The sequence below is a fragment of the Pteropus medius genome, unplaced genomic scaffold (genome assembly GCF_902729225.1).
Source record: "Pteropus medius unplaced genomic scaffold, Ma_sr-lr_union100, whole genome shotgun sequence".
Classification (NCBI taxonomy): domain Eukaryota; kingdom Metazoa; phylum Chordata; class Mammalia; order Chiroptera; family Pteropodidae; genus Pteropus; species Pteropus medius.
This window is the reverse complement of record NW_024340849.1, coordinates 30,674,289-30,702,070: the sequence shown is the minus strand read 5'-3', so window position 1 is coordinate 30,702,070 and position 27,782 is coordinate 30,674,289. Positions and strand designations below refer to the sequence as shown.

Sequence of the window (27,782 nt, the reverse complement as noted above, 5' to 3'; positions counted from 1 at the left end):
TGGATCATTTATTTTCATCCATTCTCCTACTCTCTAATATGAGTTTAATCCATTTTCATGGAAAGTAATTACTAATAAGAAAGGACTTAATTCTGCAATTTTGTTGTCATCGATATTACTTACACCTTTTTCATTCTTTAATTTCTTCATAACTGCCTTCTTTTGTGGTTAGGATTTTTCCCCCCTAGTGTATTGTTTTGGTTTCCTTCTTATTGGATTTCTAGGTTTTTTGTTTGTGTTGTTTTTAAAATTTTTCTAAATAGTTCCCTGGAAATTACAATTAACATCTTAACTTCATAAAAATTAGGCTTGAATTAAATCATTGTAGTTTCAATAGTATTAAAAAATTCTGTTCTTTTACAGCTCTGCTCCCTTTGTCATTTTCACAAATTATACATTTATATATTGTGTTGCTATTTAACATAGGTTTATAATTATGGTTTTATCCATTTATATTTTTAATTATATAAGAAAATAAGAGATTCAAAATAATAATGCAATTACACTGACTTTTGTATTTTTGTATTTTTGAATGGCACCTCCAAGCTCCCTCTCTGAGAACTACACTCAGAAACTTAGCATCAAGCTTTTATCTCGATTTATTCTGTACAACCATCAGCAAGATGTGTCCTAAGGTATCAGAAAAATCTAAGGAAGCTTGTAAGAGTGTCACACTTAGCATAAAACTAAACATAATTAAACATATTTGGTATGATTTTGGGGGGGGCCTGAATGCTCAAAATTTTTTCATATAAATTAATGATAATTGCTTCTTCATTTTATGCCATTTCAGTTTGTGAAAGTTTTCACAGGAACACTCTACTCTTGGATAGTGGGGGAAACCTGTACTATCTGTGTCCCAGGCTTTCAACAATGTGATTAAAATGTGTTTTAGTGTGGATTTATGAATTTACCCAGCTTGGAGTTCATTGAGTGTAGTAGAAGTATAGATTCATGTCTTTCATCAAATTTGAAAAGTTTTCAGCTAATGTTTCTTCAAATATTCTTTTTTCCCCTTTTTCTCTCTCCTGTCACTCTTGGACTCCCATTATGGATATACCTGTATTTTTGGTGGTGTCCCTGGGGTCTATTAGGTTCTGTTTATTTTTATTCATTCTTTTTCTGCTCCTCAGCCTGAATAATCTTAATTAACCTATCTTCAAATTCACTGATTCTTTTCTCTGCCTGCTCAAAGCTGTTAATGAATATCTCTATTTTTAATTTCAGTAATGTACTTTTCAGCTCCAGAATACCCATTTTTCTCTTTTTTTATATTTTCTATCTCTTTATTGATATGCTATATTTGTTGAGATGTTAGGCTCTTGACTTTGTCTAGTTTTTTGCTCACAGTTTCCTTTACCACTTTGAGGATATTTAAGAGTTGATTTGAAGTCTTTGTACAATAAGTCCAATGTCTGGGCTTTCTCAGAGACAGTTTCTTTTTTTCTTTTCTTTTTTCCTTGTTCATGAAACAAACATTCTTTTTTTCTTTGCTTGCCTTATAATTTTTGCAGAAAACTGGACATTTTGAATGTTTTAATGTGAAATGGAAATGAGTTACCTGCCCTCTATTGAGTTTATTGTTGCTGTTTGTTGTGGATGGTTATTTATTTAATGATCCTTCTAAATACTTTTTGTAATATCTGTATTCCTGGTCATGTATGGCCACTAAAGTAAATGTTTCATTAGCTTATTGGTGAGCTTCTATTTTACCCGTTACCTTAAATATCTAGAGCAAAAATAAAGGAAAAAACAGCCTGTTTATCCAGGCTGTTTACACCTCTGCCTCTTATCTTCAATTCTTGCCTGTGCAGATCCTAAAGGTTAGCCACAGGTAAAAGATTAGGGTCTTCTTGGGTCTTTCCTGAGCATGTGTCCAGCACTGGTCAAGTGTGTGGACTTCTTGATGCTCCAATATACGTGAGAATTTTCGAAAACTTATTCCCTCATGTAACTTCTTCCTCAAACTCTTCTTTCTCAGACATTTTGGTCTGTCAACTGCTGGTCCCAACTGTTATCAGTAACTTCAAACAGTGGTGGCATACGTTTAAACGCTTTTAACCAACATTCCCTGGAAGTAGCTCCAGCTCTGTGATTGTTCCAAGTCCGGCAAGACACAGACAAAACTTTGTGCAGGTCCTTCAGGGAGTCATCAGACAAATCAAAACATTGAACCACAATTCTTCGAGAATAAGGTCCATATTGTTCCCTCTGGCACTAGCAATCTCACCAAAAGTTTAGGCTGCTCTCTTTGTGACCTCCAGTGACCTGGGAGATAGAGGATGCCAAGTAGGCAATTTAAAACACCACAGTGCTCTCTGAATGCAGACTCTTCATTAACTTTTCCTATGGTTGTTGTAAGTTTTTGACTAGATTCCAGATTTCATCAAAAGTTGATGTTCACCAATTTTTGCCAACTTTGTAGTTGTTTTGTAGTGGGACAGAGCCCTGAAGATTCCTATTCTGCCATTTTCAGAAATGTCCTAATTCTTATATTTTTAAAATTACATTTTAATATCTCATATTAAAAATTATGCTTTTAATTTCCTGTTTCTTTTGAAATAAACCTCATCTATAGAAGAATAATCATCAAAATTTGAATATTAAAAAATAAAAGCATAAAAGGTTCTTACCATTCTTCAAAAGAAGTTTCAAACTGTTAAAATAAAAAATCTCAATAAAAATCAAATTTTAAACATCTCAGAAAACAACAGTAAACTTATACTTGAACTCACTGATAAACCTATAAATACTCCCCTTCACATACTCCATTATATTTTTGTCAAATTATACTCTGTTGTTTCCAAAATAGGTATACATTTCTAATACCTAGTCCTATATTTATATTATTACTCTCACCTGTTCTCATCTTTTATCTGTGTTTCTTAATCTTATCCCTTCATCAGGGACCAGTTCAAATGCCACATACTCCCAAATAACTTTCCATGCAATCAGAGTATATAATATCCGTTTAATTTTAATATATTAAAAAAGAGTGGAAAACACAGAATTACATGTGAGTTCAGAAATATTTAGTATTCTATAGGATCATCCTTCTTCTGGACTGTAATCTCCTTGGTAGGAATCATGTTCTACAGACATATTCTAAAAGAACTTTGGGCTGTAAGGGGCATAAATTACCAAAACACAAGGAATATATAGTCCGAATGAATGGGTTTTATAGATAATCTGCAATTCAAGATGTTACATTGGGTATATATCATTACTTCTCTTCAATTCCAATATAATAACAAAGTTTCTGTAGGAATTTCAGGAGAGGTAAAAGGCTTCTCTGCGGAGAATGTGTGAGTATGTGACAATAGGCAGGTGATCAAAGTAAATAACAGAAGGGCTGCCTGTGGTGAGACAGGCCAGTATTATTGCTTTTCACCCCCCCAAAACCAGAACATGTGGCCGAAAGGTTGCTTTCTAGTCATTACCGTGAGAACTCTCTAACCACAATGGAGATGTATCTAAGACAGACAGGCTGTCTAAGAATAGAAGTTATGATTCTAGAGCCTATGTTGTTAGCAGAATCTCACATAGACACAAACAGGTGGGTGAGGAAAAACAAAGGCAGATTCATCAGTGAGTGAAAATATTCTAAGGTGCACAAATTTAAATACAGGCTTACTTAGGCAAAAGTAGAGGCCCTCAATTCCATTATAATTGTAAGTAACTGCCAGCCTATACATAATCTGTCACTGACTGAAACATTATGGGGCTCATGACTGTACATTAGAGAACCAATAATTTAACATTAAGTTTTCTTCAATTTACCCATCTTCCCCATAACCTCCTGCTTAGTCCTCTCCTCTAAACAGGTTTTGGTATTTGGTATACTGCTGGAATTTTCTTGTGCTGATAGTGTAATAGATTCAATTAAAAAAAAAAAAAAAAACCCTCCCAAAAAGACCAAATTCATCTACGTAATAAAAAATAATGAATGCAATTGTTTGAAATCCCAAAGGGTTTTTGCATGTAATATGACAAGCTTATTCTAAAATTTATATGCACTAATAATAGCCAAAGAAATCTATAAAAGCAAAGAAAAGTGGGAATTACCATATCAGATATCAAAACATATTATGAAGCATACAAATTTATAAAATGAAGTATTATAATACAGAGGTAAAAATAACCAATGAAATGAAGGAGCAACAAATAGATTGCAATCATTACGATAGATACAGTATAGCTGATTTCTAAGAAATGACTGGATTTTGTAAAAAAAAAGTGATGTTGAGAAAAATAATTTCCATATTTTTACAAATGAATGTGTAACCCACATAGAAACAATTTCGCACTGTTAAACAATGAAATCTCAAGTGAAAAAATTTAAAATTAAACAAGAAAAGGAAATATTTTATATGACCTTACATTATAAAAAGATTTCTTAAATAAGAAAGATGCAAAACACTTAAAATAAAGGGAAAATAATAAATTTAAGTACATTAAAATTAAGAACTATTTTTAATAAAAGATATCATAAAGTAAAAAGACAAGTCAAATCGAAAGTCAAATTACAGGTCAAATTACAAATGGTAAAAATATGTATAACAAACTAAAGATAATAATTTGTTCCTATAAGTCAATAAGAAAATACAAATAAACCTGAAAGAAAATGGGCAAAAGATATACAAGCAGAGAAGCGAACGAACATTCAATAAGTATCTTAATAGATTCTTAAGATTATTAAGAATAATTAAATGAATTAATTAAGATTATTAAGATTATTAAATGAATTAATAATCAGAAAAACATTATCCCTTGGTTTTGAAACCTGGTAACTCAGAGTCCTGAATAGTGCAGACACCTAAAATTAGGTTGACTTGTATGATACTTTTAAGAAGCCAACTGAAGTTGAAGTATCACATGAAAGTTGAGGGGAAACTGGTTAAGATAAGAGACTTTTCAATGAACTGTGACATAATTATCTGAAAATTTAAAAATCCTCTATAAGTGAGTAATGCCTAATTAATATTTTGTTTGATCCTCCTTATAGTATAATAAAAAATTATGTATTTTATACTAATAAAAACAGGTTACTTAAATTTTTAGAAAAGAGTTAAATTTGGTACAGAGAAATATTTTAGGATAAAACGTCAAGACCTCTCCCTAGCAACATTTTTGTAGAAGTGATGAAGCAATAAAGGAAAATTATTTTAATCAGTCTTTGAACTGAAGTGAGAATGCAAAATTTCATGTACCTGGCGTTCAAATAACCCATATACTTACTTAAATGGTTAACATAGGGAAGGCCCACAGTATCCAAAAAATTTGAGTTTTACATTTTTTAATTGCCCGTCTGAAATATTTATACACATTTTTTAAATTTCCTAATGTCACTTTAAATTATTTTAAATAAAATTCCTGTTATAATTAAGCTGAGAATTTTACCTATTGTCATAAACACTTAGGGCCATTGATTACAATTTATAACATAAACACTTTTATCCAACTGACCACATTCTATGCATTTCTGATTTCTGTCTCTTCAAAGAGCAAAGAGAAACAAAAGTGGAGTGGGAGACTAAAAATGTCAAATTGAACATACTTTAAAAAATTACATTATAGAAGAAATAAAACATCCTATTTACTCTAAACAGCATTGCCTGTAAACTCCTGCTTGATACATATAACATTCTAATGACTCTGATTTTTTAACTCCATATTTGTATTGGAAATTATTACCCAATCTTTTAGATACCTAACACCATTTAATTTTTTTTATATATTTTCTACTCTAAAAAATAAGAATAAAAATAAATTTATGTTGGGACTCTCCTTTTAATTGTAAATTATTTATAGATATGGCCTATGAATTCTGAATACTATTTCCCACAACTGTGACCTACTATCAACTGTAAAGAACACTCATACTTTTGAATTTACAGTTGATTTGGAGTTTTCTATAGCAATCTTGAAAGTATGAGCAATATTTGTCAAATGACATGCCAAATTTAAAAAATTCTAAGAATCAGTACATCCTTCCCATGTTTTAAAAAGCAGCCTCATGTAAAACCTGACATAATTTGGAAAATTATCCCTGAATCCATTCATTCAAAAGTATTTAATGCCTATAATGTACCACAATCTGGTAGGTACTATGATTAGTGGATATTATATATAGACTCTAACTTCCAAGACCTTATAATCTTGTAGGAGAGAGAGAGAAAGGGAGAGGGAGAGGGACGGGGGAAGAGGGAGTGGGGTCACTCAAAGGGATAGTCGAGTGAGAAGAGGACATGCCTGGGGAGTACCAGTATTTCCAATATAGCCAGAAGAAATAATGGTCTGCCATAAAGAATGGAAGGAATAGCTACCAAGGTAGAAAAAAAAGCCTACTGAGAGTCAACTGAGCAAAAGAAAAAAAAAAGAAATAGGAATTTTCCTATTCCTATGAAAGTGATCAACAGTTTCAGTCTAACACTATACGAGTGGAATTTTCCTTTCATTCACTTATTTTAACTTGTGATATGTATACACATGTGCTTGTATATCTCAGTGTTATCTTCAATGATGCATCAGTCACTGCTACATAATAAACCATTCGAACTTAGTAGCTAAAAACAATCTCCATTTTATTTGCTCATATTGCACCACTGTTAAGTAAACTGGCTCAGTTGGGTGGTTTCTGGTCTTGTCTGGGGTAAGTAATGTGACCTCACACTAATGAAGTCATCTGGCAGCTTGACTAGGATAGGAAGTTCAGGATATCCTCACTCACAAGTCTCGTGGTTTGTGCTGGTTGTAGGTCAGTCTTTTCTCTCTACTTGGTCATGTGTCCTCAAAAAAATAGATAAGGTTTCTTTATGGAGAATTTATGGCAGCAAGAGATTGAAAGCAGAAGTTTCGAGGACTCTTGAGACCTTGCTTAGAAATTGTATATTTCCTCTGATATATCTGTTCAAAACAAGTCACAAATCCAGTCTATTTAAATATTGGAATAGGCTCTGCTTGTTAATGGGAGAAGGTATAAAGGAGAAGGGTAACCATTTTTAATCCACCATTATCTTACCTTTGATCCCAAGAATATACATGTCTCCTATAGGCAAAATGTATCAAGGACTTAAATATAAGTGATGAAGTCATAAAACTCATAGAAGAAAACCTAGAGGTAAATTTTCGTGTCCTGGGATTTTGCAATGAATTCTTAGATATGACAACAAAAGCATGAGCAACAAGAACAACAAAAAGGATAAACTGAATATCAAAATTAAAAAGTTTTGGACATTAAGAGACATTATCAAAAAAGTGAAAGACAACTTACATTACGAAAGAAATATTTGCAAATAATATACCGGATTAGAGTCTAGTATACAGAATACAAAAAGAACTCTTACAATCAGTAATAAAATGGTTGAGCTATGAAAAACAGTTTGGAAGTTCCTCAATAAATAAAACAGAATTACCATATGACAAAACAATTCTACCCCTAAGTATATACCTAAAAGAATTGAAAAAAAAGCTATTTTAACAAATCCTTGTACACAAAGGTTCATATCAGCCATATTTACAATAGACAAAGGTAGAAACAACCCAAAGGCCCACCAATAGAGAGATAAACAAATTGTGGGATATACATACAATGGAATATTATTCAGCCATAAAAAGAAATGAAGTACTAAAACATGGCACAGTGTAGATGAACTTCAAAATGTTATGCTAAGTAAGAGATGCCAGAAACAGATCACATATAGTATAATTTCATTTATACAAAAAAAAAATCCGGAATAGGTATACCCATAGAAATAGAAAGTTGATTGTGGTTGCCAGGCCAGAGAGATTTAATAGTGATTAAATCTTTAATGGTTTTATTTTGGAGTGGTGAGATGTTCTGGAATTAGATAGAGGTGGTAATTGTACAAAATTGTGAGTGTACTAAAGGCCATTGAGTTGTTCACTTTCAAATAGTTAATTTTGTTAAATGAATTTCATCTCAATAAAAAAGTCTAAGGAAATTGGATTAACTATGGACTTTAGTTAGTAATAAGGTATCAATATTGGTTCATTAATTATAACAAGTGTATAACACTAATGTAAGATAATAAAATAGAAGAAAAAAACTGGGTCCAGAGTATGCATGAGATCTCTATGTTATTGTCCAAATTTTACTGTAAGTTTCAAACTGTTCTAAAACAACATTTATTTAAAAAATTACCTAATTAAAAGGAAATGATGTTAAAGGAAAAAAAAAAAAAAGAATATGACTGTGGCTGTGGCTTTTGAGCCATGGGGTTAAAAGCAATCAGAGTAATGTGAAACCCTGGAGTTCTTATGGGAATTGTAACATTTTGAACAAAAAAAAAGAGAGAGAGAGAGAGAATGCAAAATGCAAAGAAGTGTCTGAGCATCCAAATTATTATGGCAGTGTCATGAACTGAGTTGTATCCTCCTCTCCATCTCCCCAAATTCATGTGTTGAAATCCTAATCTCCAAAATGACTGTATTTGGAGAGAGGGCCTTAAGGAGGTAATTCAAGTGAAATGATGCCCTAAGGGTGGGGTCCAATAACTCTGGTGTGATTATAAGAAGAGGAAGAGATACCAGAGCTCTCTCTCTCGCCACATAGGCACAGAGGAAAAGAAGGATGTTTTCAAGCCAGGAAGAGAATTCTCCGTAGAAATAAACCCTGAGAAAACTCTGATCTTGGACTTCTAGCCTCCAGAACTGTGAAAAAAATAAATTTCTACTGTTAAGTCACCTAGCCTGTGATATTTTGTTATGGCAGCCTGAGCGGACTAATACAGGAAAAAGTCTGAGATAGTTGCTCAGGTCTATTTCTCATGGAAATCAAAGAACCTCTCAGACCTAAGAGCTCAGAGAGTAGAACAAAGAGACAAGCAGAACGACAAATTTGTAAACTATTCCCAGGAAGCAGAACTCTGACTCCTCATCAAGAAACATTCCTTGGTCCCAGATATGGTAGACCTAACATCACAAATTTCAGAATTCTATGCATCCGTGAAAGCTATGTGCCTTTCATTCTTCCCTTTTTTGAATGAGAATGTTCATTGTGATGATTCTGTCCCTGCTTTACATGGTATGCTAAGTGTGCAGGATAAATTTTTAACTTGTATTAATTCACAGATCTCTGGGTCAAAGAAAACTGTTCCCAAGGAGCATCGTCTATACCAGATCTGTCACAGAACATGTGATTGTGGACCTCTGCATAATACTATAATGGAATAAAACTTGTGAGGAGTTGGTGATTATAGTTTTCATTTACATGGGTTGTTAATCATGTTGCCAATGGACTGACAGATTGCTACATAAACTGTCCCTAAAGAATCATGTCTCTTGGCATCCACATCTTGTCTAATACTCTACTGCATTAACAAGGGGATTGATTATGTGCTTTGCTTGGCCAGTGGGACTTCAGCGAAGCTTTGTTAAGCACTTGCCCACTGAGATTTGTACTCTTAGAACACTCCCCCAGCCACTGGACATGTGAGTGAGGCCATCTTTATCACTATTCCCAGTTGAGTTAGCAGATGTCTGCATCCACATGATTGGCCTCAGGCAAGAACCAACAAAATTGTCCAGCTGAGCCCAGAACAAATTGCTCAATTGTAACTAAATAAATGTTTGTTCTATCCACAAATTTTTAAAGAAGTGTATTTGTGTATACATGTGCAGCAACAGATAACAAAGAAAAACAATGGTTACTTTTATGAAGGCATTTTTATTAGATTAATGGAGACCAAATCTACATGGCAATGAATAAATGAGTGATAGTGAGGTGAGGAATCAGAGATACTAAAATTAGACAACTCTTAAGATGTTAAGTGGAACAATAAGATAAAGCAAAAAAAAAAAAAACAAAAAGATACATTTAGAAGTATGTGTGGTATAAAAAAAATTCTTGAAAATAGGAGAGACATCAATATACTAAATGTTGCCAGGAGTGAGTTACGTCAAAAAGACTTGGAAGCTAGGATTGTACGAGCAACTGATGATATGAAGATCCTTGCAAAAAACAGACGTAATGCAGGTGAAGGCAGTAGCCATTTGTGGGGGAAGGAAATCTTCCATGGAAGGACAAAAATAACAATGTTTGTGGAATTCAAGGATGTTCACACATGGGATAATAGGAGTTTTAGGCATTTCTGCTATTATACTTCCCATTTTCTTAGGGAAGTAAGAGATAAATGAGTATCATGTGAGGTGGAATATTTGGAGAATTGAACAAAGGAGAGGACTGGAGTAGATACAGAGAATACGAGAGAAAGTTCTAGTTGACATAATTTCAGAACATTATTAAAGGTCCCATTGAGGCTAGAAACCACAAATGTATAATATCTCAAATTTGGATAATTTTGTAATGTTCTCCATTCAGCAGGCTGGGTATAAGAGTGGAGATTGCAGACCATCGGAGAGATCTCGTCAGGGTTGGCATTTTATCAGACTAGACAGAGGATAACAGAAAGAAGTAAAGAACCAAATATACCTAGTGGTGAGCACTTTAAGTGATGAATTGATTAGGCAAGGAAATAAAGAGAAAAATGGGAATGACAAAAAGGGAAACAGTGGATATGTCAAGGTTTGAAGTATCTTCAAGTCTCAAATGAAATATATTTGAATTAACAGAATAAGAGAATTCAAAGTATCAGAAGTTTGGTCAAGAGGGTCAGATGATTAAATATTAGGTTTCAGAATTTTTAAAAAGTTGTGAAATGATATAATTAAAGCAAAGTCTTCCAATTAGAATTAGGAGCATTTTAACATTCATGTTTTTAGGTCCTCATAGCTGATATACTCTCAGGGATAAATGACACAGCACAGTGATGAATAGGATGTTCTTAGATCTCAGGCACACAGTCTGAATGTTAGCTTTGCCACTGACTGACTGATCTTAGGGGAAATCAACCTCTAGAATCATTTTCCTAGTCTGCAACTGGGGATAGTGGTAGTTTCTATCTCAAAAGATTTCAATAAGGAATCAATAAAATCATGCATATTAAATCCATGATATATAGTAAGCACTTAATATTAGCTTTACTATTGATGATAATATTATTATTTTTGTATTTTAAAAAATAATTTCTAAAAACAGGCAGTCCCCAACTTAGGATGTCAACTTATTATTTTTCAACTTTACGAAAAAAGTTGATATGTATTCAGTAGAAACCAGATTTAATTTAATTTAAATCCTTTCCCAGGCTAGCAATATATGGTAAGATACTCTCTCTCGATGCAGCAAGCCACAGCTCCTTGTCAGCTATGTAATCATAAGAGTAAACAGCCAGTTCTCTACAATGTATTTATTGTGTAGATAATTTTGCCCAATGGTAGACTAATATAAGTGTTCTGAGCATGTTTAAGGTAGGCTAGGCTAAGTTATGATGTTCAGTAGGTTAGGTATATTAAATGCATTTTTGACTCACAATATTTTCAACTTGTAACCTCATCACAAGTTAAGGAACATCTGTACTTTCTATGCCATTCTTTTAAATCCTGGTAGCATCTTAATGACTTGCATTAATTAAATGAAGAGGGAATTTTCAATTCAGTAGAGATCATTCTAAATTAAACAAAACTATCACTAGTCTAGGAGAATGAGGTGGCAGGTAAAATAAATAAAATAAAACAAAACCTTTATTAGCATGAAAAATTATCCAGGTAGTTATTTTCATCATTTTGCAGTATTTTCTTAATCCTTGCAAAAATAAAATATAGAGAAACTGTTCACTGTACCTCTACTCTGAAGAATTTTCTTTTCAAGATTCAGAATTGCAATTAAACTGCAATGAGTAGGATGGACAAGTTTATGGGAGATGTATCTCTGCTAATCACAGGCTCTACAGTATTTATTCTGACCTAATGGAAATCACTGTGATATAATGAGCAAACAAACTATAAAGGTTGACCTAAAAAAGATTGATCTTTCACTCATCTACTGTATTCCATATCCAAAGTAGATGACAGCTTTGCAATTACTTATAGGGCTTTATCTAATAAAAGATTAAGATTCTCCTGACTAAAAACTAACAATCATTATCCCCAAAAGAAATCTTATACCCATCAGCAGTCACTCCCAGCCAACTGGCTTTCTGTCTCAATAGACTGGCCTATTTTGAACATTTCATATTAATGAGGTCATATAATGTGTGGACCTTTGTGATTACACAACTCTGAAAATACACTAAAAACCACTGAATTGTATACTTTAAACAGCAGACTTTATGATATGTAAATTGTCTCAATAAAGCTGTTCTAAAAAATCAAGCAGTTTGTAGAGAAACAGTAGACGATGTAGACAAAAGTAAAACTGTTGCAAATTAAAAGAAGAGGAGGCACTGCTTGGCCTAGAGAGAGCATCACTTTCTCCCTATCCTTGACCCCATGCTACCCAAATGCACTCCTCACAGTCTCCAAGACAAACCGAACTTTATCGGAGGAAAACATCAGGATGGACTGAACAAAGTAAAAGTCAAGAGCATTATACTTTCAGATTTGGGGGCCTCTGCAGAAAATATTTAAATAAATCTGTATTTGGGCGAACACCCTTTGCCTTGTGCTGGCTGCTGGACTCCTGATGAACCAGCCTCTCCTCATCTTTCACAAACTTTTCCAAAAATTAGATTATTAAAACACCAGATTTAAGGAATTTAGAGAGATAATAAAGCCAGTCGTCTACTTTGACTCTTAACCCTAAAATGCAGAGGAATCAGATAATCTGCAATTCAAAATAAGAATTATTTTGTGCAACTCTTGATGGGAACTACAATGGAACTTTGGGCCAAGGCTCCAGCTGGTTATCACTAAGTTGTTCCCCTCTGCTTTGTTTTGCCTTCTGCACACATAATTTCCTGGAAACTGGTGAAGGAAGAGGCATTGTTCCCCAAGCACTTAACAGGTCTAAGACAGTGCCTGGGATTGTAGGTGATGAATGAATAAAATTTAAAAATGCTATTTCCTCTCAAAGGTACAATCTGTTGAGAACTTTAATGGGTAGAATGTTTTTAAGTGATAAAAATGTTGAGGAGAAATATCTTTTACCTGCATTTCATTCAGGCATTCTGGAATTATTAAAATGCACATGGCCACACATTTACAAAAATTCAGTATTTCCTGCAGGATAATTATTCACTTTAAACATTCTTTACATAAGTAACCCACTTTATTTGTTACTAGGTTTTATGTTTAGGGTAACTAATTCTGAATTATGATCTATATTAACATAATACATAATACATAATCTTTCTATAAAATATATATATGTGTGTGTATGTGTTTGTCTTTGAGAAATAATAGCTCCTATTAACTATTGTTTAACAAAAATCTGCAAGCTACTCTTTAAAGATTTCTTTCAAATCCTGTTTCTTTAATTTTATTTAGTTTAAATTTTTGAAGAAAGACTATGAATGTAAAGTTGTCTAATTCATATTACCAAAAGTCATTTTCCATAGAATCATGGGAAGTTTTTTTTCTCATTTTAACAGGTGAGTCAGAAAAAAATTCATCTTTACAAAAGATTGGTAGCTACCAGTTCATTTGTGAAATGTTAATTCAAATATAGATAATTAAATATCTAATCAATAGTTGTGGTGACCTAAACAAAAAATACAGCATAAGATAAATAAATATACTCCATTTACCAGTTCAACACTAGCAAATCTAACTACCAAATATATAGTCAATAATAAAATAATAGTTTTTAAATTTATAAAATACAAAGCCTATAATAGGTCTTAAAATTTTTTTAATGTTATGAGTATTTATTTCACAATAAATTAAAGTTTATATGTATACTAATATTTACTTATACATACATTATATTATCATCATAGTTTTGTTTAGAAGTGTGTTTATCTGACATTGTTATTTTGTGCGTTTCGTGTTGTCAAAATTCTAACTAATACTATCCCTTAGGGTCATAAAACAGAGGCTGAATTTGGCTTTGGAGTAAGAGAGAACTCAGTTCAAATTCCAACCCTAATGCTCACTACCTGTGTGATGATGTATAAATTACTTGACTTTTCTAAGTCTTAGAATTTTTCACCAGTCAAGTGGGATTTCTATAAAGGACAAATAAAAAATATATATATTTATTAAGTGCCTAGAAAATAGCAGATGTTTGGTGAATAGTAATTCTTACTATATTAGTTGGATACTAAGTATATCAGATGTATCTAGAAAAGAAAGGCTCTGTTTCAGGTCCTCACTTATTTTTTCATTCAACAGACATTTACTGAGTGCCTACTATGCATTAGGCTCTGAAGCAGGTCCCAGAAGACAGAATTAACAAAGAAACAGAGATAATATAATACTAATATAGAATGATGTAAATAATATTATAGAAATAACAACAGCTAATATATATTGAACATATATCATATGCTGGTACTTTAACACAGAATCTCCCTTCATGACTAAGGTCACGAACTGTGTAGCTCTAAAGCTCAGAATTTTAATTAATGCTCTATAATGCTTTCCTCAAAAGAAACAAAACCCTAGGAGAAGCATCAGCACTGGCCTCCCAGAACTTTTTTGGAGCCAGATCCAGTAACAGTGGTAAAGAAAGAGAAATAACACAGGTCTCTAGCAAACTTGCCCTTCCATTTGGACTTGCTGATTGTTCATTAATTGCTCAGAAATACAATTTTAATAAAAGGTTTTGGGAAGGTTTTTATTATTCCTAAATCATCCTTTGAAAGTAATTAAAAGTTACTGTGATTTCAAGAGTAAACTCTCTTCAGAATAATAAATGCAAACAGGTGAAAAAGACAAAAAAAACATGATATTCCCTTTCAACAGACCTATTAAGTTATTTCTTTAGAACAAAATAAGTTAAAAAGGGCACACTGTCCTTTTACACACCAATTTACTCATCTAATCATCTAATCAGTTTAGTGGCCCAAAAAAGGATGTAAATACCATTTAATTTACTAGTCAAGTTGGCTTATGGAAATTACTACTTAGCATGATTGCCTCTGGATAAAGAACAAACAAGTAGGGGGAAAAAAATCTATTTACTGAGGTCATTTCACCCTTCTGGAGTGAGACTATCAGAAACATGTCTAGATTAGAAAATTATACAACTGAGCCAAGATTCTATAAAGTATTTCAATTATCATAAAAAATAATAACTCCTTGGGTTTTTTAAGCAACAGACTCTTTAGGCTCTACAGAGCTTACAAAAATGTTAGCATTTTAAATGTCACTCACCTGTTTCACATGCTCCTGTATTTTAGACTCCACATCTTCAATGTGTGAAATCATTTTGTTGACACATGGTGCTGGAATGTTTACTAAAGCACAGCTGTGACGTCGACATGGGTAGCTGAAGTAAATGCCTTGATTCACCCCTCAAGATAAAGTGGACAGAAGATGTTAAGTATCAGTTATATACAGTATAGTAACCTTCTAAAAATTTAAAAGCTATAATAATCATTTATGACTTAAAATGTAACAAATAAAAATGAACCTAAGAACAAAGAATAAAACTTTGAAGTTAAAAAGTTTGTATTCCATAGATCATGAACTAACCATTAAAAAAAAGTCAAAAAAATTAATATATTTGTTTCTAAATAGATCATGAATCACTTAAAAAATGACTTTGAAATAGATTTTAAATTCTCCTTTCGAAGAGATTCTGCATCTTCCAATGTAAATATATCTAACCACTCATGCATTGAAGGAGTTCTTCCTTAAATCCAGCATGAGTTTCTCTTGCTGAAAAAAAAAAAAAAAGGCAGGTCCCTTACATCCTTATAATAACCTCATTTTCTACCTTCCATTTCTGAAAATTGGAGTTTCATATGAAGAATGATTGATGTTCTCACTATAGCATTCAAGTTGTGCTCATCATAAAATCCACTCAGTCCGATGTGCCTCAATGATTCTAATCTTGGCATGTCCCGAATCAACTGAAGGTTGCAGAAGCACAGCAAAGCTGTCCATGAAACTCCATCAAAGTGCTTACTTGCAGTCCTTTTGCCTCTAAGGACTCTATTGGGCTGGGTTATAGCTGCAATCACTGACGTTAAATGCAAGATACAAAATAGGCTCGGTGCCTCAATGAGAACAGAGTGATATCCTCATTTTAGTTGACCTTGAGAAAAGGAAGTAATACTGTTGCCTCTGGATTGTCTGTGCCTTTTGTTTCTATGTCAACCCATAGAAATGGTAAATATTTTTGATATCTTCATTTAAATTGCACTCTTTTAAATGAAGTCTCATAATCTCCTCCTCCAAAAACGTAATCTCTGTGAAATGGAATATCTTTTTCATTTATAAATAAAAGGGTTTACTTTATGCCATATATATATGAATATGTGTGTGTATGTGTGTATTCTAACAGTTTTTAGCACTAAACACAGGTACCAAACATGAGACTATGGTAGGTACTTTTGATGCCACGTTTTATTGAACCCTCATAACAATCTTATGAAATGGGATTATTATCCTGATTTCATAGATGAGGAAACCAAGGCTTAAAGAAGTTATATATACATGTCCAATTCCACAGAACTGGTAGGTGGGAGAGCTGGCACTTGAATTATATCTCCCTGGACATGGATATAATTATCTTTATATTTTTAAAAGTGTAGCAAAATAAAGAGAAGCAGTCCTAAAAATACATTTCAGGGTATCTCAAATGTTTCACATATCACTTGTTTTTGAATTTTGAACGTTCCTTCGAGATATCAGTGCTAATATTCTGAAGTATTTTAGTTTGTTCTGACCATACCAAACACAAATACTTGCAATGATTATTTCATTATGTTATATTCTATCTTTCCTCTTTAGTTCATACACAGATAGATATATATTTTTTCATCTCTTCAATAGTCAACAGAACAAAGAACAAGCTGGTGAGAATTACATATCAATCTTCTATACAAATATCTTGATAAAGGCATTGTGCCCCTCTCCCTAGAATTAAGGTTTTAATATACATTTAACAACCAGGCAGTTGTCCTTGTATTTAAAACATTTGTTTTGCTTCATTAAATGTGGGGAAAACAGAGACAGAAATGACTTATTTAACATTTTTCTGTATGTTCTACTCTCCATTTATTATGTGAATACCAATTAATTTCCATAGCACCCCTATGGTTTAGGATTAACATTTTACATATGGTAAAGCAGGAAAAATGAAATACTATGATGTTAAATTTTGCACCAGAAGTCTGTAAGACATGGCATCATAAGCAACACAGGATAGAATCTGAATTCTTGAGTTCTTATTACTGTTTTAATTCTAATGCATGATGGTGTAAGTTAAAACTTTACATTCCACTTCTTTTTAATTTTCTTCACCTTATAGAGATACCTAGCTATATTAGGTATCTATGTTCATTCATTTTTTGACTTGACTGATAACTAACTGAGCTTCCTAAGCTAAAACAAACTATTCATTGTCCAACCTCGGATTTCTCACTTAATAAATGAATGGGTTGGTGGGGCATTTTATAAAATCTTTTTCACCTAAAGTTCCATAACACAATGAATTAGTGGTTTTAGTCAAACATAAGTTGATAAACCTCCTGGTGAGACTCATGCACGAGTGGTTAGGGTGAGTATTTAAAGAATTAAGCTCAAAGAGGACTCTCATCCTCTCTAAGCATCTTCCCAATTCCAACTTCCTTGCTCAGAATCAGTGCCTAAAATGCAAGATCTAATCCAGAGCTGAGGTCTGATACATTCCGAACATTGAAAATGGTGCCTGACGCAGAATGAATAATCAGGCACTATTTGGTAAATGAAGGAATGGTGAGAGAGTACAGATATACCAACACAAAAATTTTGGTTGCAGGCCTGCCTCCAATCTACTTGGTATTAAACATTTGGACTTTGTCAAGGCCAACAAGCCAAAAGTAGTCTTGAAGGAACAAACCCATTTGCAAAGCCAAGTACTTTTTTTTTCCCCCTGGGTCGGCTAGGTTTAGTTTCCTTTTCGTTTGTTTGTTTGTTTTTATTAAGTTTATTGGGGTAACATTGGTTAATACAATTATATAATTTTCAGGTGTACATTATAATTTGACAGCTATATAGTCTATTCTGTGATTACCACCCAAAATCCAGTTTCCTTCAGCTGCCATATATTTGATCCCCTTTACCCACTTCACCCTTCCCCAACTCCTCAACCCCACCATATTTGACCCCCTTTAACCCGTCTAGCTCTCCCCTCCTCCGCCACCTCCTACCCTCTGGTAATCACTAGTCCATTGTCCCATGTCCTGAGTCTCTGTTTGTCCTGTTCATTTGTTGCTTTTAGGTTTATATCCCACATATAAGAGATATGATGTGATTTTCTACGTTTTCAGTCTGGCTTATTTCGCTTAGCATAATTATATCGAGATCCATCCATGTTGTCACAAATGGCAGTATGGCACCTCTTCTTATGCCTGAGTAATATTCCATTGTATATATGTGCCACAGCTTCTTTAGCCAATCATCTATGGTAGGATACTTCGGTTGCTTCCATGCCCTGGCCACTGTGAATAATGCTGCTATGAACATCAGTGTGCAAATATCTTTTCAGATATGGGTTTTCATGTCTTTGGGGTAAATATCCAGTAGAGGGATTGCTGGGTCATATGGTAGATCAATTCTTAGTTTTTTGAGGAACCTCCATACTGTTTTCCATAGTGGCTGTACCAATTAGCAGTCCCACCAGCAGTGTACGAGGGTTCCTTTTTCTCCGCATCCTCTCCAACATTTATTATTACTTGTCTTGTTAATTATAGGCATTCTAACAGGTATGAGATGGTATCTCATTGTGGTTCTGATGTGAATTTCCCTAATAGCTAGCGATGTGAGCATCTTTTCATATATTTGTTGGCCATATGTATGTCCTTTAGGGAGAACTGTCTGTTCAGGTTCTCTGCCCATTTTTTGATTGGATAGTTTGTTTTTTTGTTGTTATTGAGTAGTATGAGTTCTTTGTATAGCCTACAAACCTACAAACATATGAAAAGATGCTCAACATTGCCACCTTTAGGGAAATGCAAACCAGGTACTTCTAAAAGTAAACTCATCTTTATTCCACTCAACCTCCTTTCATTTCTTCTCTATTCCCATTATCAAAGTGTGCAACAGTTAAATCATTGTTGAATCCTCTTTTCATTCAAGTTTCTATGCCAATATATTACCATATCTTAACAATTTGTTTACAATGTCTCCTTAATTCTTTTCTTTCATAGCCACTGATCCTCCATACACCAAGCCCTTATTACCTTAAGCCTGGACTATAATGATACAGTAATTAGTCTCCATATTTCCTCTGTAACCAAACAAGTCCTGATATCAGACTCATATTTCCAAGCAAAGGATTTGGTTATGTAATACCATTACTCAAATATATATAGGACCACCAAAGACCAAGAAATAAAATTCACACTCTTGAGTATGAAATTTAAAATGCTTTTTGATTGTACCTTGATAATTTCTAGCTTTATTTTAACTAATTATCTTTACATTTCTGAAATCTTCTCTAAGCTTCAGTCAAAGTAATCTATTTTGTCCATATTTTGTACTATTTCATCACTGTTATTTGACTCATCTTGTTCTTGCTTAAATATTCTCCTCACTTTTTATTTCATACACAAATGCATTCTTTAAGATTCAATTCAAATCTGTCCTTATCCATTAACAGCTCTATTAATCCTTAGAGACCATAAACACTGGTATTATTCAAAACACTGAAGGTACTTCTTGCCCATACTATTCATTTGTCATGTACTACTGTGATATTGTGACTTAAAATAAGTAATATTTGGCCTTTGGCCTTTTTTTGGTACAGAGTTCCTAAAACCCTTGGAATTTCCTAAGAAATGAAAGCATTAAAGGTGTCCTTCATTTTGTTAATGAAGTAACTTTTGGACCCCACCTAGGGGTAAGGGATTGGCTTCCAGGAATATTAACCACGTGTTTGGAGAATTAGAACTTTTCAGTCCCATCCCCAACCTCTGAGAAGAGGAGAAGGGCTAGGAGTTGGATCAATCACTAACAGGCCAATGATTTAATTAAGCATGCCTATGTAATGAAGCCTCCATAAAAACTCAAAAGGACAGAACAACAGGGTTCAGAGAGCTTCTAGGTTGTTAAACATATGGAGATTCGGGGAGAGTGGCAAGTTCTGAGATGGCATGGAAGCTTTGTGCCTTTTCCTCATACACTGCCTTATGCATCTATTCCATCTGGCTGTTTCTGAGTTATATCCTTTCATAATAAACCAGTAACCTAGTAACATATCTCTAAGTTCTGCAAGTCAGAGTGGCAAATTAATCGAACCCAAAGGGAGGGTGTTCATTAAAACCTCCAATCTACAGCAGCCGGTCAGGAGCACAGGTGATAACCTGGGTTTTCCACTGACATCTGAAGTGGAGGGTGGAGTGCTCTTGAAAGACTAAGCCTTTAACCTGTGAAATCTGAGGCTATCTCTAAGTAGATGATGTCAGAATTGAATTGATTTGTAGGAGGACATCCAGCTGGTGTCCAAGAAGTGCTTGGAAACCCTATGCCCACACATTAAAATCAAGTACAGAACCTTTTCACTACATTTTGTCATCTCTGTTACTCTTTATAAACACTCTTTTCTATTGTGCTGTTCTAACTAGTATATTGTTATATTTTATTTGGCCTAAAGATTATATACTCCATTTCTTAAGTATATCTGCACCCTAGCAACATATGTCTATTCCAGTGTTTTGAATTTATTGGTTCATAAATCAATCATTTGATATTTTTAAAAGTTTGTCCCAAACTATGGCTCATAATTAACTGTGGGCAATAAACTTTAAGTCAGGACATTAAAATTCTATTTAAGATTTCCACTGGACAGAAATGGATAAAGAATCAGAATGGCAACTTATCCCAATTTTATCCTGTCAAACTGAAAATCTCTAGAGAAGAAATTTACCAAAATGAAGATTAAAAAATTTTGATACAAAGTTCTCCACCAGAATTATCTAAGAAACAATAAGTATGAACCCCTATATATTAAATGTATACATTTCCTCATCTTTCCATTTCTTTCCACATATAACACCTGAAACACTTTCAGAAATGTTTTATAAATTCTCAATGAACAATTTTTCATTCTGCATTTCACGCCCCCAAAATATTAGTCATTTTTCTTCTAAGAGACATTTCTCCATTGAACTGGAAAGGTTCTAGCACCTAGCATGATCAATAAAGAACATTTTTATTTTAAAAATTCATACATTTGTGAAATTGTAAATAATTCTTATGAGCAAAATTGTAATTAACATATGTTATGAATAAAATATACTACAATATTGTATTCTTAATATTGTATATTACTTTGTTAATTATTAATTGATATTTCAGGTTTATTTCTTTAAAAAATATAATAGTGACATCATAAACTAATGAATGAATATAAATATAGTTTCTTTAGATTACTATACAATTTACATTCAATCCTCACCTTCAGTATTTGTCGTTTTATTTTCATGAACAATCTCAACAACTTCCTTAGGGTCACCAACCGGAACCAAAGTTCGTGATGTGTTATTGTCTTTTAAAAATAAAACAAAAATTTCTGTGAGCAATTGCTATAAGTTTTTAAAATAAACAAACTAATGCACAAAACTATGTTGTGAAAATGTTGTCTTTGAAAAAGCAACTGTAATACAAATATTAACCAAAACCCACAGCAGAATATTTTTAGATATTTTCTGTTATTCAATTGGTTTAACTCTCACAAGAAGGTATTCAAACTATCATGCAGCTATTAGGATCAAGCAGAGATCATCCAGAGTGATGTCACTAAAATGATAGAGAGTAAGAGACCTCGGCCTCCATCCCCCCCAAAATCTCAATAATTAGACAGCTATCCACAAACAAAATTAGCCAGGGAAGAGCTCAGAAGGCCACTTAAGAAACTTCAGCAACACAGTGGAACAAAAAATCTGGGAATAACCACACAGAGGGAAGGAAGCCAGCTTCATTTGGCCTGCATCATCCCATCCCCCCAGGCAGACACTGCTTAGTGCCAAGAGGGAGCTCTCCAGCTTAAATAGTTCCCCTCACTGGGAAAGAGTGAGCAACCAGCTTCCCTACCCTTTGGGGCACTTCATAAAGGACCCACTTCAGTTTCACCCCAGCCAGAGACCAGCAAAGCTGAAAGTATAGAAATGGCTTAGAACAGGGAAAAACAGCAGAGTCTACCAATATCAGTCATGCAGTGGAAGTGATTGTGGTTCCCAGTGGCCTGCTCTACAGAAAACCCGAGCAGCTTTGCTGGCAAAGTTGTCCTTAAGAAATGAAAGAAGAGAAAGAGTTTCTCAGACAAAGAAGAGCTTAGGGAGTTTAACATCACTAGACCTGTCTTAACAAGAAATGAGAGTTCTTCAAACTGAAATGAAAGGATACTTGCTAGTAACAGGAAAACATATGAAAATATAAAACTCACCAGTAAAGGTAACTATATTGTAAAATTTAGAATACTCAATATTGTATGTAATAAGGTGGCATGTTAATTACTAGCTCTAGCATAAAGGTTAAAGGGCAGAAACACTAACATAGCTATAGCTGCAATAATTTATTAATGGAGATGATATAAAATTATATAAGCTGTGACATCAAAAATGTAAAATGTGGGAGAAGGAAAAATAAAAGGGTAGAGTTTTTGCATGTGATTGAAGTTAGGTTGTTATCAGCTTAAAATAAACAATTATAGCTCTAAAATGATTTTTGTAAGCCTTACGGTAACTGCAAAGCAAAAACCTATAGTAGATTCATAAAATAAAAAAGAAGGGGATCAGAGTATATCATTATGGAAAATCATCAATTCACAAAGAAAGACAGAGAGAGAAAGAAACGAAAAACCAGCAGAAAGCAATCAACAAGATGGCATTAAATCTTTACCTATCAATAATCACTTTAAGTATAAATTAAATTCTCCAATTAAAAGGCACAGAGAGGTTGAGTGGATAAAAAACAAGCTATTAGAAGACACTCATTTCTGCTTTAAGGGCTCAAAGTGAAGGGATGAAAAAAGATATCAGGCAAATGGAAACCAAAAATAGATCAGAGGTAGCTATACTTATGTCAAACAAAACAATCCCATTTACACTGGCATGAAAGAGTAAAATACTTAGGAATAAAATTAACCAAGGAAGTGAAAGATCTATACACCAAAAACTATAAGACATTAAAGAAAGAAACTGAAGAACATAAATAAATTAAAAGTCCCATATTCATAAATTAGAAGAGTAAATATTGTTAAATGTCCATTCAATACAATCCTTATCAAAATTCCAATGGCATTTCTCACAGAAATAGAAAAAAAACAATTCTAAAATTCTTATGGAATCACAAAAGACCCTAAAGAACCAAAGCAAACTTCAGAAACAACAAATCTGGAGGCATCACGCTTCCTTATTTCAAAGTATATTATAAAGCTATAATAATCAAAACAGTATGTGGGTGCCAGGTCCAGCTGAATCCAAAATCCGGCTGGTCCAAGGTCTGGCTGTAATCCAGGCCCGTGGTTAGGAATAGGACCTCTGATTTAGAATGTTATGTAAACATAATTCAGCTTATTGTATCACGTATGTGTGGCTGAAGGTCACTATTGTACTCTGGTATGTGTGGAGCCATGTGGTCCTCTGGAGAGCAGAAGGGGAGCACAAGACAGGGGAACAGAAGAAGTATGCGCAGTACCATGCACTCCACGCAATAGTCTGCACTTCCCCCAACAGAACTGCACTCCACACAACATAGTTGGTGCTTGCCATTTCATTCTCATGTCTGCCTCTTGTGCATTCTTCCAATTGGGCATCTCACCATCAAACTTTCCCTTCTCCATCAGCTCGACATTGACACTTGGCGTAGCCCGCATGAGGAGCTTACCGCTGACACGTGGCATAGTCTGCGGGATGAGTTTACCTCAGACACGGTATTGTTGTGGAATGAAAACAGACACACAGATCAATGCAACAGAATAGAAAATCTAGAAATAAACCCATACATGGATGATCAATTAATATTTGACAAGGAAGCCAAGGATACTCTATGGGAAAAAGATAGTCTCTTCAATAGATGGTATTGGGAAAACTGAAAATTCACATGCAAACGAATGAAACTGGACTCCTATCTTATACTACGCACAAAAATTAACTTGAAATGAATCAAGGAGTTCAACATAAGACCTGCAACCATAAAACTCTTAAATGAAAATATAGAAGAAAAAGCTCCTTGAAATTAGTTTTGTTAAGGGTCTTTTGGGTAGGACACTGGAAGCACAACTGACTAAAATGAAAATCAGTAAGTAAGATGACGTCAAGATAAAATGCTTCTAAAGAAGCAATCAACCCAATGAAAAGACAACCTACAGAATGGGAGAAAATATTTGCGAACTATCTATCTGATGAGAGGCTAATATTCAAAATATATAAAGAACTCATACAACTCAATAGCACAAAAACAATTCAATTAAAAAATGGGCAAAGGACCTGTGCAGACATTTTTCCATACAAATGGAAACAAGACATACAAATGGCCAATAAGTACATGAAAAGGTGTTCTACATCACTATTAAGGAAACGCAAATCAAAACCACAATGAGATATCACCCTCGCACATGTTAGAATGGCTATTATCAAAAAGTCGAGAGATAACAAATTTGTCAAGGATTTGAAGAAAAGGGAACCTTTGTGCGCTTTTGGCAAGAATGTAAGTTTGAGGAGCCATTATGGAAAACAGTATGGAAGTTCTCCAAAAAATTAAAAATAGAACTGCCGTGTGATCCAGCAATCCCATTTCAGGGTATTTATCCAAAGGAAATGAAATCACTACGTCAATGAGGTATCTGCACTTCCCTGTTCACTGCTGCACTATTCACAAAAGCCTAAATATGGAAATTACTAAGTGTCCACCTACGAATGCATGGATAAAAAAAAAAAAATGTAGCTTATATATACAAAGGGGTGTTGTTCAGCCATAAAAAGAAAAAAAAGGAAATCCTGCCATTTGCAACTACATGGATGGACCCTGTGGACATTATACTAAATGAAATATGTCAGACAGAGAAAGACAAATACAATATGATCTTCCTTATACGTGGTATTTAAAAAAGCCAAACTCGTAGAAGCAGAGAGTAGAACAGTGGTTGCCAGGGACTGGGGTGTAGAAAATGAGATGTAGGTCAAAGGGCATAATCTTCCACTTATAAGAAGAATAAGTTCTGGGGATCTAATGTACAACATGGCGACTATAATTAACTATACTGTACTGTATACAGATGGTCCCTGACTTATACAATTTTTCGATTTCACAATGGTGACAAACTGATACACATTTAGTAGAAATCAGCTAGGCTAAACTATGATGTTCCATAGGTTAACTGCATTTTTGACTCGCAATATTTTCAGCTTACGATGGGTTTTTCAGGATGTAACCCATAAGTCAAGGAGTATCTGTAACTGAAACTTGCTATGAGAGTAGATTTTAAATGTTCTCACTGTAACAACAAAATGGTAATTACGTAAACTGAAGGTTCGATAACCTTATAGTGGTAAATATTTCATAATATATACATGTATCAAATCATTATATTGTACATGTTAAACTTACACAGTGTTATACGTCAATTAAATAACAATAAACTGGAAAATATAAAAATCTATAAATAAATAAATGCAAACAGCAGATAGATAAACTATTATGTGCTGATATAGAATGTAGTCCAAGATATGAAGAGAAAAATAGCAAGACACAGATTCGTATGTATGTTTTGTCATCACTTTTTGTTATTTAAAAAGGAGATGAGATGAAAAGACTGACAGATATTTGTAAATGCAAATAAAACAAACCGATCAAGAAACTGTTAAGACTGATTACCTTTGGAAAGAAGGAGTGTAGAGAAAGGAAATTTTAAATTTCATTTCATAATCCTTAAAGTGTTTAAAAATTCTCAAACATAAGAATATATAAGTATTTGTTTGAGTCTTACAGAGTTAAAATTTACTCAAACGTAGCAACTCCACTTTTAAGCTTTTACTCAAGATAAATTGAAGTGTGGGTCTACAAGATCATCTAAGAACATTTGTGATAACTTTAATCATAATAGCAGAAACTGGAAACCTAATGTTCATCACTAGAAAAATAAATTTTTTAAAATACTGTACAGTAATGCAATAATACAATGCTGAGCAGTAAAAATCAATTAGCTACTATACATGTAGTAAAATTGGTAAACCTCAAAAGACACATGAGCAAAAATAATCAGAGAAAATAAAATGAATATTGTATAATTCCATTATTATGAGGTTCAAGAAAAGAAAATAAACTATCACGATAAATATAAAAACAACAGTTGCCTATGGTAGGTGAAAACTTTATGGGTGAGAAAATATTTTTTATCTAGAATGGTATGGTGGTTCTACATTTATCATGTATATATTTTAACAAAATGCATTAAATTATTCATTTAAGACCTAAGCCTTTCACAGTATGTAAATGATAAATCAGAAAACATATTGTTTTGTTCTAATGACATTATAATATTTTGATAAATTGTACATACATATAAAATTTAAATGTTTGCAGACTATCTACTGCTACTATTCAATAAGCATTACAAATAGGGTATTATATTCTAATACACCACTAAAGAATAAAATGAAGCAGAAATAAATTAATAGCAAAAAAATGCAAACATAAAAGAAATGTGTTGAAAAGTATAAAAAAGATGAAAAACTGCAAATAAAATAATTATTATAATATATATGAATGATTTAAACTTACCTGAAAAGAATAGCCAAATAAAAATTATACAGGAAAAAAATGAGAAAGAAAACTTGATATGAACAAATTATGAAAGAATCTAGAACTTAAGCTAAACAGTTATTAACTCTTAAACTAAAAAGTTATTTTTTACAACTAAAAATATAGTTAAATATTTATGTGTGTATATTAATATAGCAACATCACATTTAAAAAGCAATGTATTTTTAACACAAAGAAAATTTTAGAGAAAAAATATAGGGAGAGATTTTAACTCACCGTCATTTATCTATGACACATGTAGATCAGAATAAGCAAATTATGTATAGATATGATGAATTCAATATGACATATTTGATACATACATAAATTAGGCATCTCAGGCAACAATATGACAACAAAAAAATTAACAGTAGAAACTAACTACATTAACCAGTTTACAATTAGAAATTAGTCACATAAAATTAATTTAAAAGTACTTGGAAAATTTAATGTGCATTTCCAAATGACAAACGTGTCAAAGAATAAGTCATAAGACAGGTATTAAAAAATGAAAACACCTTGTAAGAAAGTTTAATGAACCAAAAATCAACAACTTCTTAAATCCATCAGGGAATTGAAGTCACAATGCAAACTGACACCACAAAAACCAGAGAGACAGAGGCAAATACAGGAAATCATAGCTTACTGGGAACAGAAGCTGCTGAAGCCAAGAATGGATAGAAAAACTTAAACTATAATTGATGAACTGCTGGAGGCTGAGTGTCGACTAGCTTGAGAATTAAAAACTCTTGGGAATCAGTCTTGGCGGGTCACTCATACTTTTGTTAGTTTAATTTCCAGGAGCTTCACCAGGTACTCAAAGTAAACAGCGGAGAAATATTCTTTCCCGTTTTCAGGAGGAGGAGGAGGAAAGTAACTATTTTGAATTATGCTCAGGGTAAAAAAAAAATAACCATTTTTAAAATGTCTATGTGCTATACCCCAAGTGTTCTGTTTTCCACCTGCACTCAAGGAAAACTACTTTAACAGAGCCTAACTGCTGTGAGAAAGGGAAATACCCAACTCCAATC

At 33.3% G+C, this 27,782-nt stretch overlaps 1 protein-coding gene across 1 annotated transcript in view; it reads right to left on the bottom strand.

The window, feature by feature from the left end:
- The window catches only part of CCDC178 (coiled-coil domain containing 178), a gene marked incomplete at its 5' end in the record, with an annotated part of 313,561 nt that extends 292,121 nt beyond the window's left edge, over positions 1 to 21,440 (bottom strand). The window contains 3 exons of the mRNA XM_039846669.1: positions 2,634 to 2,656; positions 15,175 to 15,314; positions 21,407 to 21,440. Of these exons, the coding sequence (XP_039702603.1) occupies positions 2,634 to 2,656; positions 15,175 to 15,314; positions 21,407 to 21,440 (197 nt within the window). The remainder of the gene's footprint in view (positions 1 to 2,633; positions 2,657 to 15,174; positions 15,315 to 21,406) is intronic.
- Between the last annotated feature and the right edge of the window lie 6,342 nt (positions 21,441 to 27,782).